The sequence below is a fragment of the Strix uralensis genome, chromosome 1 (genome assembly GCF_047716275.1).
Source record: "Strix uralensis isolate ZFMK-TIS-50842 chromosome 1, bStrUra1, whole genome shotgun sequence".
In the NCBI taxonomy this organism is placed as follows: domain Eukaryota; kingdom Metazoa; phylum Chordata; class Aves; order Strigiformes; family Strigidae; genus Strix; species Strix uralensis.
Window position 1 is genome coordinate 37,329,313 of NC_133972.1, and position 19,930 is coordinate 37,349,242.

At 38.8% G+C, this 19,930-nt stretch overlaps 1 protein-coding gene across 1 annotated transcript in view; it reads left to right on the top strand.

The window, feature by feature from the left end:
• MACC1 (MET transcriptional regulator MACC1) overlaps nucleotides 1-19,930 on the top strand; it is a 48,254-nt gene that overhangs the window by 16,289 nt on the left and 12,035 nt on the right. The window contains exons 2-3 of the mRNA XM_074871723.1: nucleotides 14,628-14,742; nucleotides 16,809-18,847. Of these exons, the coding sequence (XP_074727824.1) occupies nucleotides 14,628-14,742; nucleotides 16,809-18,847 (2,154 nt within the window). The remainder of the gene's footprint in view (nucleotides 1-14,627; nucleotides 14,743-16,808; nucleotides 18,848-19,930) is intronic.

Below are 19,930 nucleotides of genomic sequence, written 5' to 3' on the forward strand. Positions count from 1 at the left end.
ACTGACCTCTAGTTAGATATGATGGAATTAATTCAGGTTGTGTCTTTACTTACTAAGGCAAACTGCCAGCAGCCTTGCTTGTCCATTGTGCCAGTCATCTTGCAATCATGCCAAAGCAAGCAGCTCCCTTCCTGCTGGCTGCAACAGGCTGTATCACAAAACAGTCATGCAACAACTTGACGAGGAGTTGAGTTCCCAAGCCTATGTCTGTAAAAAAACCCAAAAGTTTTGCCAGTAGACTTGAAGCTCATGACACATCAGTGGCAAATCCTACAGCCTAAATTTTGTCCTATGATCTAATTGGGACCAAACTTTTGATATATATTTACATGGAGAATAAGCTATATTCCTACATGTACTAAGCTGCGTAATTAAAAGGAAATGACTTTGAAATAACTGGGGGGAGGGGAGGGGCAGCTGGCAAGACTTTTACGTGGTTTGTTTTTATTCATACATGATCTCATGCAATACCAACCATGAGCTCTGAAGAAAAGCCTATGATGTGATGATAACCTTTTTATGAGTTCGCTCCCTCTGATCCCCTAGCCTTAATTTAACAGGATCTCTGTAAAGGTGGGAGGGGTGTGACGCAGCAGAGAGACAAGAATTGTCAATTTATTCATAGTACTGCCCTAATTCCTGCAGCACAAATTGTCACCTGTTGCTCCATGTGAAATTATAGTGCTATGAATATGAGTAATGCCAGTTTGTTCTTCTGCTCAGTGATTTTAAGGTTTTTTCTTTTCTTTCTTTCTTCTTTCTATTTGAAATTTGGTCTGTTCTTTAGTGTGGACAGTAGTTTTTCAGCTCTGGACTGAGACTGTTAACTTGCTTCCAGTAAGTTGTATACAACCATCAAGTAAAATGAATAACATCACAAATATATTTGTAAAATCTCATTAGTTTTCCAAGGAAACCTCTAACGGTTCTCAGCAGAAGCAGCTTCTGACTGAAGTGTTTATAATATCTGTCTTAAGGGGTGAGAAGAGGAAAGCTAAACTCAAACCTGTCTCCTCACTTTATACATATATAGTACAAACTGGCAAGGAGCGAAGCTGTCTAGTCCTACAGCTAGATGGTACAGAGGACATGGGTTACACTAATTCAACCAAGCTTAAAAGCCTCCAAGCTAAACTCCGTATAATTTTGAGGAGAGTGTGGGAAGCTAGCATGTCTTCCCCAGTGAGATAGCTCTTTTTTTTTTTGATCACTCAAAGCGTTTGAACTAGTTGATTCTAGTTGTGAGTCTAGTTGTAAGTGCTTAATGCAGGCATCATCCTAACATAACTTAATTTATCTCATCAGTGGAGAGCAAGAGATACATTTAATGGTTCTCAGAGTTACCTTTTTGTCTGCCAAAGCACAGGTACTTATGCTCTGCCAGCTGGATCCCACCCACAGTTACTTGCCTGGCGTGCACTGTCAGGTGGATACTAATACGGCTGAGCAGAAAAGTACTACTAATCTGGAAAACATGTAAGAGAGCCCTTTGCACCCTGGAATTCCCCAGTGTATTTTTATCGATAATGATTGTTCTCCAGTCACAAAACACACAGGAAGGAAGTACTGTATGCACTATTGACATGCTCCCCAGAAAAGTAAGAATTTCCCATGACTTTTCCTCATCTCATGTAGTATATGGTAGCAGAAACAGAAGGACACTTTGCTTGAAGTCTGAACTTAATCGAAGTTGCATTCACCATCACTATGTTTTTGGTTTTTTTGGGTTGGTTTTTTGTTTTTGTTTTTTTTTTTTTTTAAGTAATAAATGATCTCAAACTTCTAAGTTTGGCTACTGGCCGATTGTTTTACCAGATACATGAAAACATGAATACATGTGTGTGTATATGTCAATAATTTCCTGATACCTGCTATACGTAGCTACGCTTTACTTGTACCTGATTTTGATATGTAATTTCTGCTCATAGCTGGAAAGTGAGGCCAAACCTAGCAATGCCAAAGGCTGTCAGGAGGTGTTATGAATACCTGCCTTGCTGTCTAGTTAATTGCTTTTTCAGGGTGTGAACACTTTGTGACAGAGAAGGGCTCTTATGATATTTATGCAGTTACTTTCAGAGCCCTGGTCTTGGCAGTTTTATTCCTTTGGCACTCACATGTCCTGTGCTTTGTAACTGATTTCCTGAGTGGTCTGGGACAAGTTGTTTGGAGGCAGATTTTTAAGGGGTTACCACGTGTTTACACAGTTCTTATGACAGGGCTGGAAGACGCTGGAATGTGGCTATCAGTCTCTTTGTGGTTTAGTCTTTCCATCTGTAAACTTGTCTATCTCCATTTTTCCCCCATCCCTGCCCTTCCTTGTCTTGTGCATTAAACAATCAGTTCCTTGTGACCAGGCTGTGCTTGCTATGTATTTGTACAAAGCTTAGCAGAGAGATGTTATTCCAGCTAGTTCTACCAGGATATAAATGAAAAAGTAAAAGAAAACCCTGATTTGGCTCCAAACAGAATATAAACATCAGCTTGGGCTCAAAACTGGAAATACATATATTTTTTAAAACAGTTTCATTTCAATTAAAAGTATTCAATCTGGCACAATAACAGCTACATAAAAGTTTGTGGCCTTGATTCTGCATAGAAAGAGTAAAGATGATTGCTTTGTTTCTTTTGGCTTTGAAATCTGTGAATAAATCAAATTTAGTGATTCTGAAATGGTCTGGCAACTATAGGAGCTGCCAGGTTTTGTGCTTCTATGCCTGTGGTGCCAAAATCTGTGTGCCTCAAGCCCTGTTCCTCTTGGGAGAGGCAGATCTGGGAGGCTGAAAACCTACACGTTTCTTAGGTGGCAAATCAGCTCTCTCCTAATGTGGAGAAAGTGGAGCAAAAGCTCATTCTCTTTTCCTCCAGGCAAAAAGTTCACATATGGATTATGGGTTAAGATTCAGGGTTTTTTTAATGCTAATCTCTAAAAAAGCTTTAAAATGAAATTACTTGTGTGGATGCTAGTGATTCATCATAATGAATGATGATGACATACGTTGACTTACCATTGTAAAATCTTGATAAAATCAGCAATGTGAGATGAATTTTCACTGTAAAATAAAATGATCTGAACTAACTTTCACAACAGAACAAACTCTTTAGCTATGTTTGTCAAGACTGTCTGGGCATACTGTCATTTCTGCTTGGTGCGAAGTTGAGTGAAATCTCCTGAAGTTCTGAAGATCAGAACTTGCACCAAATTAGACAAATATCTTTACATGTTCTTACTGATGGTCTGCTGACTGATACATCTCATTTCTGGTGGATGAGACATAGCTATACAATACTGAACAGAAAAACACTACATTATAGAAGATTTTTTAGATCACAATGATTCAAGTTTTGAGCAAAGTTGTACACATTTCTGTTTATTACAGACAAAGCAATCTATACAAATATAACCCTGGACTGTAATCTGTCAGGAGCTGACCTAAACTAACTTCATGCTGAACATTTGGACCATGCACCTCCAAGAATACTTGCCAAATTAAAGTTTAGATGAGGCTTTGGAAGCAGAACATATTTAATTTGAGATTTGATTTTTATACCTTATGCTTTTCTTTCCCTTTCTGTACTAGACAGCTCTTTGTTGGAAATCCCATGTTCTGCAAATATCTGCTTGTCAACATCAATGACCTGAAACGTAGAAGAATAATTGCCATAAAAGGGAGACTGAAAATCTCATACAATAAATTGCACAACCAGGATTACATGTATCTGTAGCAAAGAGATATAACAGGAGTCTCCTGTCTCACTACAGCCAAGGAAAAATGTCTTAAGCAAAGTAACTTGCCATCACACATCAAGGTATGTGTTTGATTTGACGTTTATAAGTTAAATGTTAAAATTATATCTACACATTATGACACTTGTATACTTTAATCAAGTAAACCCTGACAGTGATGGCAAGGATGCATGTGTAATGGTAGGAGTGAGCTGCTTGATCTAAACAGTCTTTCAACTGCACTGTAAATGCGTATTGTATGTTGGTCTCTACAGAAAACCCATAAAATAACAAATTTGGTTAGGAAAAAAAAAACAGTATAGTTTTGCATGTATGATTCTGCAGTATTTCACGTAACACAATGCACATTTTGAACCCTTATTATCTTGAGAGGTAGGAGCTAGTTAAAGGTGCAAAACTTGAGACTTGTGGCCAAGGACATGAGATGGGTAGGGAAATGTTTTGATATCAAAGTCAGTGATCTTTTGGAAAAGCTGTGAATACTTCCTCCCACATTTCAGTACAAATGGAGCAAGGACAGTAAACTTATGAAGATGAAACCAAAAAAAGTGTTTCTTTAGGGTTGGCATTTGGAAAGTGTTGCTGAATAGGCTGAATTCTCTGAGCTAACACATGGCAGGTGCTTTCAGGTTCCTAACTAGGAAAGTCAAAGTACTAAAAAGCTGTTATAAGTGTGGTCTGGATTTCAGTTTATTTCACTTGTAACCTTGTACTTGGTTTCCTTCTGTCTGAAGCAAAGGTTACTCTGCTATTACTGATCAGATTGAAACTGGCCAGCTAGTGGAACTCCAGCTTCATAGAAGCATTGATCCCAAGTGAAATGGCCTGTGCTGGTATACCTGTAGGGACTTTGTGCCCTGGGCTATTTAGTGATATTTGAGATGGCTGTCTGTATCTTTGGTATCTGCTGTAGCCAGTGTATGGGACACTGCTGGTAGTTCCCTTCAGCAGGGAGAGATTAGCTTCCCCTCTTTCAAGACCAGCTGTCAGAAAAACCTCAACTCTAGGCAGTGCATGAAAATTTCCTTTCAAAGTAATAGTTGTGAAATTAACTGTGGTTTTCCATGATGTTTAAATATCCTAGTGGTCTCAAATCAATTTTCTGTAACTTACTTCTGTAGTCTGACAATAGCTAATACAGCAGTTTCACTTCATGTACCAGGAGATTATTTCTAGTGAAAGGAGCATCATATGGCTGCAGAGGTGGTTTTGGATGATAAATGATACCCAGTGTTTTTCTGCGTATGATGCCAGTGAGGTCAAAGAACTGCAGCCTTTTTGGAGACTTAGTAGTATAAAATACTGAGCTTGCTCAGTCTATATGAAATTGGAAGGTAGGCATGCTCAGTGTCTGTGAAGGATGAGGCAAAGCAAATGTTTGACACCAGGATATTCACAAGGCTGGACAGTGTCCAGGTCTTGTAGAGACTGCCATATCAGTGAAAATGAATTTACTGTATAAAAGTTCTTGAAGGAGTGCAGGACTGACTGGGGTTGTGGGGGCTTTTTTTGTGTGTGGGAGAGACAGGGACAGACAAGGGAAGCTGGAGATAACATATTGAAATGCTGTGATTATATCTAAGAGTTACTGATCTGCAGCCCTCCACTTCTGCTCGAAAGGCAATAACTTCAGCTGTGGTGAAAAATAGTAAAGCTTGCTGAGGCAGAATAAATGAAATAAGAAACTGGGCACGCATTTTGAACTGATGGAGTACAATCCACAACATTTCTGAGTCATTTTCTTGAAGATTTTCTGCAGGGTTTTCTGAGAGTCGCTGTTTGGGAATTTGGTAAGTTTGGGTTTAGTCCATCTTTCTGAACAATTTGTAACCACATCACTCCAGCCATTATTTTTATTTGAGGGTATCAGCCAGATTTGTTGGAGCAGTTAAAAATTTTTCTTCAACTAAACTATTTTTTGAGTATAAAAGGATGAAATTTATGATAATTTAGGGGTTGTTTTTGTTTTTTTTCCCCTTTGAAGTGTGACTGGAGTGGAGAGTCTTCTTTATTATAGAGTTTGAGCTACTGACCACCTTATTTTCTGTCCTATGCTAATTCCCTCCACATCTCTAACACAGTGTCATAGCCAGTGCACCTGTGCGGTGTTAGGGAAGGAAATAAGATGGGAGAAAACAACACATTTATGCCTTCTTTATTTTCTCACCACTGTCACATTAAATGCAAAGAAGAAATAACATTAAGTGTTTTCTTCATGGCAAATGACATGGGAAGATTTCTTGAATGGGTAGGCACTCATCTGTGCTTAATGCCTGCTTATGCTATTCCTGCGCAATTGCAGCTCTCTCAGCTGATTCATCAAATTTTGCCCTCAAAAGTCAGTGATGTTGGCTCAGAAGGAAGAGCTGGAACCAGTGTGCAGATAGAGTACCTGTGGCAGCCTGAGGGGTAGGGCTGTTAGGAAGAGCAAGCTGGAGCTGCGCTGTTGCTTTTGAAGGTGAACAGAGACAATGGGAGATTAAAGTCAGCATAGGCTGGACTAACATGGGGGCTTCTCTGATTTGTTGTACGAACAGTTCATTGATTGATTTCGGAGGTCAGCCAACTGCCTGGTGAGAACCTCAGGAATGGGTTCTGCCTCTGAGCTCTCCAGGGAGACAGGACAAGGGAATACACAGCCTTAAAATCACAACATAATAGTGTGATTTTCCTGGATGGGAAAACTAGATTTTCACTGAGGTGTTGCATCCAGACTAATGTTATGCATCGCCAGAGGGAGAACTGCTGCTGGAAAGACAGTTGGACACTGTGGTGCAATGGAAAGAACAAAGATGGTTAAAGAATATAGGGACTGGAGGAAGAGGAGACCTGGAACAACTATCTCACACAATTCTTACTTTCACTTCTGAAAAAAAAAAGAAGCTAAAATCTTTGAAGAGTGACTTTGTCACTGCTTCATAAAAATGGATGAGATTGGACATGTTATTCTGCTTATTGTACCAAACAGTGAGGAACAAAAGTAACAGATGCCCTCTTCTTGACAGGTAGGAATAGACAGTTCAATCAATGACCCTGTAAGGCAGCTAGATTTAAGAACTAAATTTAGACACATAAGGTAATACAAATTGTTGGAAACTTGTTGCCTCAAATCTTCTTAAACTTGACCATTCCTTTGGAAGACGATCCACAGTGATATTGTAGACTGACATATTTAATTTTTTAAAAAAGATAGAAACACTCTTATTTCAGTTATAAAACTACCAGCAACACTGGAATTGGCTCTTCCTCGTTTTTATAAGAAAGACTTCTCACTTCTTTCTCTGAAATTACGTAGTCTTCTGTGATCAGAGATGGATTATTAAATGAGGTCTGATATTGCATGGTAGTTTATCTTCCTCTGACTTCATTTTTGTTGCTAGGTTATTACCACTTCAGAGTCAATCTGGCAGTCATATTATTTCAGTAAAAGTATTCTGTTAATGATGCTATTAATAAGTAGAGTACAATTCTGAGATTCAAATGTCCTTCATTAGTAGAGAAACTATCCATTTAAACATGAATCCCATTTGATAGAAATAAGAGTTTTTTGCTTGTCAAGAGCATGTGTAATTGCTATGTAAAGGGAGAGTCTGCAGTATAATGAGAGGTACTGGGTTTGGCTTTTAGAGAACAAAATACATTTTTATGAATTCCCCTCCCTTCTTCCCTTCAAAATTACAGTGTCAAAAATAACTTTAATATATTAGCAGGTGTAGCTTAATGGACAGCTCAGCCTATTATTAACAACACAGGCACAAATGTTTTAAATGTCATGGTGTCTCACTGCTGGAGAAGAGTTCCGACCAAACTTTGGGGACTATAATTGCCATAAAAAGCAACAAAGTGCACTTTCTGCAGTATACATTGGAAAGTGTGCCTGTGATGAAGGCTCCCTTTCTGATGCTCTCTTCACTGTGTTCCTAAATTGCCAAAGGCTATTTAAACAAGTTCTTCAGTTAAGACAGATCAATACACAAAAAAATAAGTATCAGTCTTTCCTTGTAAATATTATCACAATCTATCAAACATACTATTTTGTGCTGTTATGTATTCCCTGTGTCTGTTATGTGGTCAGTCAAGCAGAACAAAATGTAATTTGTGGATGCACTGAAAAATGATTATGCTTAGGGTTACTAACTCTCTAAACTAACCTCTAATGACAACCAGAGGAGTCCTTGCCAAATGGATTTACTTTCTTCTATCATATTTAATGGAATTATTTTCCCAACACAGGTGTTGAGCTGGTCACGTGTCCATTGTTTCTGCCCTCTCAGTATTGATCTCCCTTTATATTTCCCAGGAGAAATGGAAGAAGTGACTGATGTGAGTCCTCCCTCTCCATTCCCCCATTCATGCCCTACACAGCTGGGATTTCTTCTTGGCTAGTTTATACATTTTGAATGCTTGCCTGACATAGTTTAAACATTGCAAAGCAAACTCTCTGTATGTATTGTCTTTTTAACTTATTTTTTGTGGTGTGTGTGTTTTGTGGTGTTTTGTTTTTTTTTTTTTTTTTTTGTCTCCTCCAAGTTAACCAACACCAAACCGAAGTGGTTCCATATAAAAAGGTCCACCTGACAGGGCAGGCTTTCTGATGTGTTTTTCCTTTCTAATGGAGCAGAAGTCTGTCATGCTTACGGAAAGAGCCCTTTCTAGTCCCCTATCTCATCAAAGCACAACACACTGCAGTGTCCCCCAGTATGGATATCAGGTTCAATTTTCTTCAGGGTTCTTATTGCATGTTTTGCCAGTGCATCTTCAGTCTACATCTGTACAAAATAAAGTGTTGGTATCCAGGCAGCATACTGACAGGCAATTTAGTTCCACAGTTGGATGTTCAATACTGGGTCCTGGCGTAGTGTCAGCCACATCACTTTGGTTTTTAGCCTGCAGAAAAAACACCCTACATATTTGCAACATATCCAGTTGATACAGGTGCTTAAAATCTGTTTTTAATGTTAATTACGATTATAATTTTAAGAGCCATGAGCAAATAAAACCTTCTCTGCAAGTGTGTTCCTTGGTGCGTTCTACTTGGCCCTGATGCTGTGAAGAAAGCACAGCTCTTGTAGGATTTTTGTTATCACATCACTGGACCAGATGAGACATTTTTTAAATGCTGAAAGTCAAGAGAGATTTCTCCCCTGCCTGTGATCAGCCCTTAAATTTAAAAGTAATTATTTCTGTGAAACATACAACTCATAAGTGCCTGATTGTCAGTTCCTAATGAAGAACTACTTCACTACTTCACCTGGGTTTGATTGTCTGGAAACTGTATCATTTACTTGCTTTCTGGGTGGATAGTAGATGTGATATTTTCTATATATAACTGGAAGAGTGTTAAACGATAAGATGTTGCCAAAATGAAGTCTCTGGGACAGAGGAAGCCTCTTCTTTTTTTTTTTTTTTTTTCTTTTTTTTTGTGGTCATGCCCCTGTGACTCTGTGGCATACAAAGGATTTCTGTTTTTTAAGAAAAGAAATTTCCTTTATTATCCTTGAAGTTAGCTCTGAGATTGTAAATCATTCACTACTGTTAATGCTACTGCTACTTCAGTCCCCCACCACTGCTTCCTTTACAATAGTACAAAGTTGGATCCTTTCATTCATCAGTGACATCTTTACTTTCCATTTCCTGTTCTTTAAAAAGTTACTTAGTAACGTAAGCAGAAGGCAAAATATTTTTTCCTGAGGCCGAAGAGAAACCATGGAGTATTTCAGAGTGGTAGCTGAAACCCAAAAGACAACATCAAAACTTAACATTCTTGAGGCTTCTGGAAAGCAATATTCCCAAATGCAGAGTTTATAATTGAAAATAAATGCTCTAGCCCTTATGCTTACAACAAGTAATTTTAGAAGCATAGATGTGTGGGATGGAAGGAGGGATACTTGCCTTGTAGAGGGAGTCTATGGTATAGTCATTTTTGTTTGCATAGTGTTCCCCAACCAGTCTGTAAAGCAGTCAGTTCTGGGTCATGTAGAGCTGAGCAGAGGCTGTAAAACCCCACTTGTGAACTTGTGGAAATCTACTGAGAGGATGACCGACTAGCTGTACCCTTTAGTGCTAGCTCAGATGAAGTATTATGAGCAGGAATCACGTCAGTTACAAGCAGCAGTGTAGACATATGTTGGGTCTGCAGAAAGCTTAAAACCTGGGTTCAGGAAGGAGCGAGAATGGCTCTGCAGCGCCCATGGGGTGATAAATCTTCAGAACTTTGAAAAATGTGGCAACTATTTAACAACAGAGTAAACTAGTAGATATATCAATTGAAAATGCTTTTCTATCATTTTAGGCAAAGTGCTAAGTAACAGGGTCATCCTAAAGCATTAAGATTGCTGCCAACTATTAGTAAAGTAGGTAATATAGGGTTGAGAGCTCATGAGGTTAAACATTAAAAGCCATTTCTGTCTCTGTTCAAAATGAGATACAGCTGCATTTTCTTGCTGCCTCACATGCACCAGGCTAAGAGAATAAGTCAAAGACTACAACTGAAGATTTTGTTTGCTATCCTGTGCTACCATTAGCTACAGTACCACAGTTCAGCCCTGTAATCAAAGATTGGTAAATTCAGGTCTGACTGCCTCTCACCAAACTCTGAGCTACGTAAAGCTGTTCCAGGCCACAAGTACTGAGGGACTGTTAAAATATGACCTATTACTGTAACTAATGTTTAGCTAGAAACATGTTAATCTGCTGAGAACAGGCAGTGTTTTAGATTTGATGGTGATGTGTAGTGCCTTCTGAAAACATCTCTCTTCTGCATAGTGCTTTCTCTTTAGAATTTCTTCTCTTTATTTAATAGAACTTAAATAATTCAGTATACTCAGTATTTGGTCAGATCAGGGACACTGTATTTAACATCCTGATGAATATACCTTGCTTGTTTTTCAGAAATAAACTTGTAAAGGAAGTCTAATAACCCAACCTATATAACTAGCAAGTCATTTTTCCCCATGACAGCTAAAAGTGAGCCCAAGGAATGAGGCACATCTCCATCTCCGGCTTGTGTTGCTTGTCCTGTCTTTGCAAATGCATAAATTTCATCCCCTGGATAAAAGCCATGAATCACTGTGAATAATGGTATGGCTGAGTAGCACTATCTGTGTAAGGGGCATGAAGGAGTCTGTGGGGAGACACTGCCACAGGAGAGCTTTGCTTTTAACACAACCTGCTTTTGAAGAAGGCTGAACTGGGTTAAAGTTGAATGAAAGGCAAATTGCTAGTGTTTTGCTCTGGGATGTCGATACTTTAAAAACACAAAGGAATGCATTCTCTCTCATTTTTGAGGGCAAAGGCAGCGGGGAAGTGTTTGCTTTTGGGCTTTTTTAATTTTCTTCCTTACCACTATTTTAAGCACAGCAGGACATGTTTTCTTTGGTAGAGAGATTGGAAAGAAAAAAAAACCTTGGATTTTAAAAGACCTGGAAGAGATTTCTAGAGGCATCACATGCAGCAAAAATGCTGTTTGCAGCAAATCTGTCTCCTGACTTCTGTGAAACGGAACTTTCTACCTGAGACTTTCTTCTTCTAATGCATTTTTTTCCCCTCTGTAACAGTGCTGCAACGTGCCTGCCAGCAGCACTCTGGGTCCTGAGTCCCCTGCTCTTACGGGTCAAGCAATGCAGTCCAGGCTTGAACAGCAGATTGCAGCTGGCAAACTGTTTCTTGCCCTCATACAGAAAAATGCCACATCTCTCAGCAGTCACTCACGTTCACTCACTGGTCACCTCCATAGCTGATGTCTTCCCAAGCTCTTCTTCACTCCCTGCTCACTTCACACTGTGAGCTGACATACCATCAGTTAAATAATTCTTTGCACCATTAAGCACTTGTCAGTTACATCTTTCTTACTCAGTAGCTACAGCAAATGAAAAGCTTATCTTCTGATTCTCCCTATACATAATTCCCTTCTTTTGCAGCAAAAGGATTTCATACCTTTCCCCTTTGCCACTGATCAGCATGGCTTTGTATCCCACATGCATTGATCTCTCTTCTCTTGCGGATGATCGTTCTTCTGGATTCGTCCAGATAAGTTCCTAATTAATAGGGCTGTCCTATGAAAAACTTCGTTTGGGATGCTATTTTATCAAAAAATATACCCATGGAAAAGGGAGAGCATTAGATTTACTTATATTCCTAGTCTCATACAAAGGCACTGGGGATTTATGCACTCCCAGCACTAAGGCTAGAACACAGGAGAGACAGGACCAAACCCTGGTGTCAGATCATGCAATTGTTCAGGAGGCATACTGCCCAGTACCCAATGGTGTGTGTACAGCTTGTCCCCAGCATTTCCCACATCCCTTGACATGCTGACCAAAGGTGGTCATCTTTTTCCCAGGAATGTTTATATCTTCCCCCCTTCTCTCGTCCTCTTCTTGGCTGGCCTGAAGACATGCCTAAATCACAAGGGCTCCCTCATTGTGCTCTCATACCAAGGAATGCTTTTGGGGGTTGGGAGGCATGACTTTTTCCTTTTCAGTATATGCCTTTTTTGTCTTTGTGCCAGGCTAGTGTTGAAGGTTTTAAGGAGTTCCCAGAGGGAACTTTTAGGAAATGGTTTATTCTGTTTGCAGAAATTCTTAGCATTTATATAACTTCTATATGCAATCTTGTTGTCATGTCTCTGTCAATATGCTCCCACTGTGTAAAGAGATTGTTTCTCTCTCTCCCTCTCCCTTCTCCCTTTCCTATTTCAGCCCCTGTGCATCAACTTGCACTCTTGTGCTCTTTCCTCATCTTTACTTACTGCCTCCCACTTTATACAGCTACTGAAATTGTGGGTTTTTTAACTATTTAAAGAACTGTTCTTAGATTAATATGTCACTCAATCAATAAGTCATCAGAAATTAGTGCTGGCAACAAATACACAGGTATTGTAAAAAGTAGACTTTCTTTTTGTATATTTATTAGAATTTTAGACTATGGATACCTTACACTGGTGATTAAACCTCCCCAATCGCTGAAGTAGAAGACCAAGATAAAAATTTTGCATGTTTACACAGTGTGTTCAGTTTTTCAACATTTTGAGATGCAGCAGGAAAGCAAAACTTGTTTCCTTTGAGGCAATCAGTGCACATTATCAAAGATACTGTCTCTTATTAGAGATGGGAGGAACAGTGATATTTTTATACAGGTGTGGGATGTCAGATCTTTTAACTACAGTGTTGGAATTAAGTATGTGTTTTAGTTTCTGGATTGATTCTGGGGGGGCATTAATAGCAGAAGCCACAAAGTATTGGTCTTGGAGGCTAGCTTTCACTACCATCCGAAATCAGGACTTCTAAGTCCAACACCTGAGATTTCTGGTAACAGAGGAACCAGAAAGTCTGTCCAGTCCTCTAACAGCAGCACAGCTGGGTGGCTGTCAGGCTTAGCCTGACCTCAGCCTTGCGTCCTGCCTGAGTGCAAATCAGCAGCTGAACAGATTGCCATTAGCTGAAGGCTCTTGTGGGAAGAACAAAAAGTACCAATTTACATTTGCAGTGGAAAAAAAGATGTCTTAAACCATTGCATTGTGCAATGTCAGATGACTTCCAGTTTCTATTCCGTAATGCTTTGATATAAGGTATGCTTCCTTTTTCCCATAACTCACCTACTAGAACTGTAACTGAAAATTCCTACTTCTTCCAGCCACAGAAAAAACAGGCCCAATGTATCTTTTTTCCCCCCCCCCCCCCCATTTTAAACATCATAAAATGAGATCTGCTTAGGCTGCAATATTTCAGATTCCTGAACAATTGTATCCTGTGAATGGACCCAAAAAAACACCTGGCTTTTTTACATTTTCTCTTCACTCCCCTCTTTTTTTTTGAGTGTGCATGTGTGTGTTTGTTTTGGTTTATTTTCTTTTCTTTTTAACCATATGTCTTAATGCATCTATTGCCTATCAGCATTTATACCCCACTACATATAGGATCAGTGAGAGGATTCTGGAAAAGTCACTAAATGATCTCTTGGTTTATAGCACTAATTTAATGAGCTCTCCTGCAGAAAAAGATCTAGAGTATTTTATTTCCTTCAGGTTATGTTTCTGGGACACAGTAACTTCAGCATGTAAGATACCTGACATTCCTTTGAAGACCTGCAACTCCTCTTTCTGAGCAGCTGAAAACAGCATTAAGCAATGGTACCTTGCCCCTCCTGCTCTGCCCTTGCGATAGGTTTGCTGTTGACTGTCTCTCTTTCAACCACAGGATCTGGTTTACAGCTTTTGTGTGGCACAGTCCACGTGCAAACTGCGTCAAAACCAAACAGAACTTCTTGTAGCCAGAACAAGGAAGAGAGACCTGAATGTCCTCTCTTGGGCTGTTGCTGTGCTGGTGTGGGCCCTAAGGAAGGGTACTTTAAGCCATTCTTGTACAGACTAAAAGGAAAATCTGACCTGATGTTTTCTCAGGGAAGAGCATAGGAAGAATAATGCAAAAAATGTTGGAAATACTTTATATTAATTGACAAAGGGAGGAACAGATCTAGCTCTTACCCTTTAATGATTGTAGTCAAACTTGTCTGAAAACAGGAATTAGGATTTTTCTTTTTTAGAAAGTTTTTATTCAAGACCTTCTGAATGGAAGTTATTGTACAATTGGCTCAGTTCCAACTGCAAGACATTTAATTATGTGAGTTATTGGACTTCACTATGGTCTGGGGTACTGTATTGTCCTGCAACTGTAACATCTGGGGGTTTTGCTGCAAATTAGATAGTAAGACTCAAGATTGTGATGATCTTGGGCAGACTCCATAAATTTACTCATAAACCATAGCTTCACTTTTTTTTTTTATTTGTGCCACATCACAGGAGAAAAGTTCAATTATTCTTCAACATTTCCCTTTTTTCAAATTGCATACTTGCTGATGTTTTATATGTTTAACTGTTTCCTAGGAGGGAAACACTTCCAGTAGTGGAACAGATTCCCTAACCAGCGGAGAGATTCCACGGAGCAGGTCAGAGGGGACTTTGATTGATGTGGATGAGCGGACACCTTCAGCCAGCTACAGTATGTCTCCTCTGCTGTTTTCTATACTAAGGCTCTCCACCTACAGTCTTTATTTCTGCAAAACTCTCAATAGTGTCAAGAGCTATAGTTACTCTGTAAACCCCTGTACACCATTTATTTTTACTTATTTTCTTATCGTTTGTGTTTCACACTACTCAGGCCATCATAGATGTCCCTGGAGTCAGAACACAAGGGGTTGTCACAAGGTGCCTTAGGAGAAACTTGCAGAGAGAAGCCCTCTGTCCCTTGCCATAGCAAATGTGGGTCAGGCAGGTTGGAAGAACTGGAATCATTAACCTTACATGAATAAATACTACTGAATGTTTACTGCGTGCTGAGATGGGCAAGAGAAGAGACAAACTACATTAGCAGATGTGAGTAACAGTGAGCCTGGCGCTTGCTGTGTGAGTTGCAGAGCAGGAATTATTTCCTTGTTAATCTCCAGCACCCCAGTAATATGTGCTATTACCTTGGCATGAGAAAGTGTCCAGCCTAATGGTTCAGGCTCTGCCAGAGTTTTCTGCTCAGACTCTTCCTGTAGAAACATGAGGAAAAAACCAAACAAACCCCCTAATATTCCTTTTGGGATTAATTAATTTATTTTTTAATAGATGATAATGATCTGACTGTCATAGTGTCACAGTGCAAGGAAAGCTTCTGGGCTGTGGGCAAAAACAAAAGGACTTTTCAGCTGGAGCTTGAGCAGCCCAGCCCCATCTGGTGGCTCTGACCAAGGCTGGGTGGCTGAGGGGGAGGGGACTGCCCTGGGCTCACTCCCCTCAGCAGGTCATCTGGAAGGCTCTTGTCAAGGCAATGCTAGAGCCTTGCAGATGGGCAGCTGGGAAGCAGGTAAATTCCACTTTGGTTCTTCCAAACTGGGATTTTTCTGGAACTGTGGAAAAACTTCATGGTTTTAGCTTTTTGTCACATTTCATGACAAACGAAACAAAAAGAAAAGTGGTAACAATTAATTTTTTTTTTTCTTTTTGTGGCTGCATGCACTGTCATTCTTACAACTGATCAATAATTAGTAACCCTGGAGATGGAAGGTACCATGGAAAATGTAATAATGAAGGATATAGATATGCTGAAAGAATGGTAATGCTGAATCTTCCTTCTAAAACTACACTTCTTTACAAGGGTGTACAATGAAGGATGATGTAACCTCTGCATATAGAAAAATAATGGCAAACAAGTAATAGAAACCCTTAGCACAAAAAGTTGCAGATACTCTATTCGTTGCAAGAAGTGTGAGTCTTAATCAACCTATAAAACAGTTTCTGTGAACAGTTATTAATATAAAATATAAGGACATCTTGTCTTCAGAACAAATAGACATTACTGTTAATAATGAGTATTTTTATTAAAAAGCATATTTAAATATCACTTATACACCCCTATTTGTCTATTTAAGTGCAATCTCAGAAAATTTAGTATCCACAAAAACATTTCTCTCCAAATTTCAAATTGTGCAAGACCTCATAAATTATACAAATGAACTTTTTTAAGGGAAAGCTAGTATAAGAAATTCCACACACAAGGAGATAAATTGTAAAAGAGTGCTGTTATCAATTAAATGCATGTGCAATAGCATGAAAAGGAATCTTTAATAAGACATTTATCTGTACTGTCTACAGTGTTTGAAAAATGAAACTAGTTGTTTAATCTTTGCAGTGAGTTAGACACAAAGGAAAGAAATCCATGGCATTTTGTAAGAGGCCAAAGATTACTGGAATATCAGGGTTTAAATCTTACAGGATCTTGGCCTACTCAATGCCAATTAGTTGTCATATGAGTTGATACAATCAGCACCTTGCAGAGTACACTTTATATCCCTCAGTACTAATTTGTTAGCACTCTTTCTATTAACAAAGATTCTTAATGCTACTTAGAAATCAATATTGGTACTCTTTCAAAACCTGAAGGAGAAATATACAAATGAACTATATGTATTTTAGGAGGATAGATTTAGTCACCTGTTAGCTTAACAGACTACCAGTTGGAAATGAATGGAATATCTCAAGTCTCTGTGTTTAGGAAATGCTTCTGTTTTTTCTTTTAAACAGATGTCAAGGAAAGTAAACTGGGTTTGGATATTGACTGGTCTGATGTATTCAAACATGCCCATGCTGCTTCCAGGACTAATCCTTTCTGGAATGAACTGTCAGCCTCCAACCCTTTCGTACATGACATAGCTGCTTCAAATAGAAATGAAAATAATAGATACCTTTCAATCTTAAAAGAAAAACCACATTTGTTCTCTAAAGTTTCTAGCAACAGGGATTCTCTGGCTTCCTCAGGTGATGAGCTAGATATTGATTGTCTTCTAAGAAAGACTTCATCAAGAAGATCTGGACGATCCAAGAGTGTCTCTGACTTCCTGGACATTGTTGATAACCAAAGATTACATCCTCGCAAGACAACACCTCAAAAAACTATAGTTTCAGACATGACATGGCTTCAAAATGACCGCGAAGCCTATAAGATGGCTTGGTTGAGTCACCGGCAACTCACTCGATCTTGTCTAGATTTAGAAGCCATGAGCCATAGTCCTGGATGGGCACAAACGCAAGCTACAGACATTCATGTTGTTTGTAAACTGAATTATGAAGGGGGTTCAGTACAGCTACCTGACTCAGATATCAACATTCATGTCCCTGTGGGTCATGTACTACCTGGGGAATTCCAAGAAGTTGGTTTAAAGGCTATCCTTAATCCTCCATCATCGTTTAACAATGAGCTGTCTAGCACCATAAGTCCTCTGATAGAACTTACGCTCAGCAACCTCAACACGAGGGAAGCCATTTTCCTAGAGGTGAAAGTTGCGGCTAAAGTGAAGAATGATCCACTTAGTCAAGTTATGAGTGATATTGTGTGTTTTTATAGTTTCAATAAAGAAGGGCCTTTTAAGAAGCTAGAAAATTGCTACACTTATCAAGATACTATACAAGTGAAGCTAACGGACCTCAGTCACGTGATGTATGCAGTGATTGCTGTACAAGCTAACAAAATCCAGCCTCCAGCAACTAATGTCTGGGATTATGTTCATAGAACGGTCTCAGTTGGAATTTATGGTCCCAAGTATATTCATCCATCTTTTACAGCAGTTTTTACAGTCTTTGGTCATAACTACATTCCAGGAAAACTCACAATTTGTGATATAAAAAAGGGGGGGAAAAATATGCCTCCCGTTGTGTTTCAGCTGTGGGGAAAACATACATTTCTGCTTGAAAAGCCACAAGATCTAAACATTTCTTTGGTATCCTGTGATCCAGATTTTGAAGTGAAGATGGAAGACCAAAGCAAAAATATTAAAGAGGAGGATCTGAAAACTGGTGAAATGGTCCGCCAACAATTCCTGTTTTCCATGCTTGGATGTAGGGAGATGCATTTCTTTGTTTTCCTTGTTCAGATTAAAGTCTTAAAAAGTAGCCAAGTAACACAGTTCCATGTTACAACTCCTGATCCTGCTCCAAAATTATGTGGAATTATCAGTAGGCCAAAGCGCTTACAAAACCGCAAAGAAATCAAGTCTGCACCTTTGCTTTTAATACCAACAGTTAAATATCCAAAGTTTCAAGATAAAACTTTGAGTGTTAATACTTATGGAGTGGCTTTGAAAACTGTGTTACGTCAAAATAAGATTGACTATTTGCTAGAATATTTTAAAGGGGACACAATAGCACTTCTTGGTGAAGATAAAGTAAAAGCCATTGGACAAACTAAAATAAAAGAGTGGTATGTAGGCATTCTCAGAAAAAAGATTGGTCTTGTACATTGCAAAAACATAAAAGTGATTTCCAAAGAACAAGCTATGGACACCGCTGACAGTGAACTAACAACCAGGAATCTTGCTGAACAAATTGCATTGCCATTCAAAAAACTGACTTACATCTACTCGGTAGTTCTGTCTACAGTATCAGAGAGTGTTTGTGACTGGAGAGCTTTGGCTGAGGTGCTAGGATATTCACATATGTCTTTGGATGACTTTAATGAGGCACACATTGATAAAGAATCAGAGAGAGTTGCGCACGTTGTGAAGAGGATGAAGGAAGACTGCCATGCTAACAAAAAAAAAAGGCTATTTCTTTATGAGCTCATTGTTGTAAGTATTGCATGATCTAACTTGGTTATTGGGAATGCATTGCCAAGAAACTACTGAATAGTAATGTGTGAATAAGAAAACATGGTCCTGCACCCTGTGGGAATCGTTACAAACCTGAATATATAACGAAAACTGTAAACATCTATAAATGGAAAATACATCCAGACTCTCATGAAGAATAATACTTTGATGAATTAATTCTAAACAGTGTTCTGTAAATGTTCCAAGAGCCTTCTCATTTATTAGGTTGACTCAGTTGACTTTTTTTGTTTTCACACAGCCATGACTGAAATAGTTTTGTCTTCTGTCATGCAAGTCATCATGGTAAATTGCATTCATATTCCCATTGTGAAGTATTTAGTAACCTTATAGTGTGGAAACTCAATTATTTATATGTATTTGTGTACCCTAAGGTGCATGTCTAAGTTAGCTTGATATGTTTAAAGTAAGGAAATCCTGACCCACATGTTGAAGACAAGACCTTCTATCCACACATGACAACTTCACAGTCAATATTGTTGAGACCCAAGGACAATCTTGCAAGTATTTCAGTATATAATTTCATAGGCATCATTTGTAAGTCACTGGACAACTTCTAAGTGATTCAATACTGCTACATGTGAATCAAAAGTGGGTTTATTCTAAACGCTTCCAGGTAATAGGTTGCATTGTTAACCATCTTAATTTAGTTATGGATCTGTACGCAAATGAATTTGGAATTAATGATTACTCAGTGGTGTCTGTGACTCTGACTGAAAAGTCTACCAGCTCATTTAGGGACAGAAGAGAATTAAATTTCTGATATGAAAATAAAGTATTATAAAAATGGGTGTATAAAAATTCACATTGTAACCTTTCATCTAAAGCCTTTTGACTATACTGAATTGTAAACCTTAACAGGATTTACTTCTCAGAACTTGTCTATCCCCTTTGAAGTGCTGACAGCAATTTCAGCAGGATTCAGAAATTTTTGGTAGCAGTGGCCACTTCCAGCCCTTAAGACAGCATTAAACTGTATGGAATAAAACTGAGCAAGTATGAAGTACAGTTTAGTCTGCCACGTCTCTGTACAAAAAGGGGAGG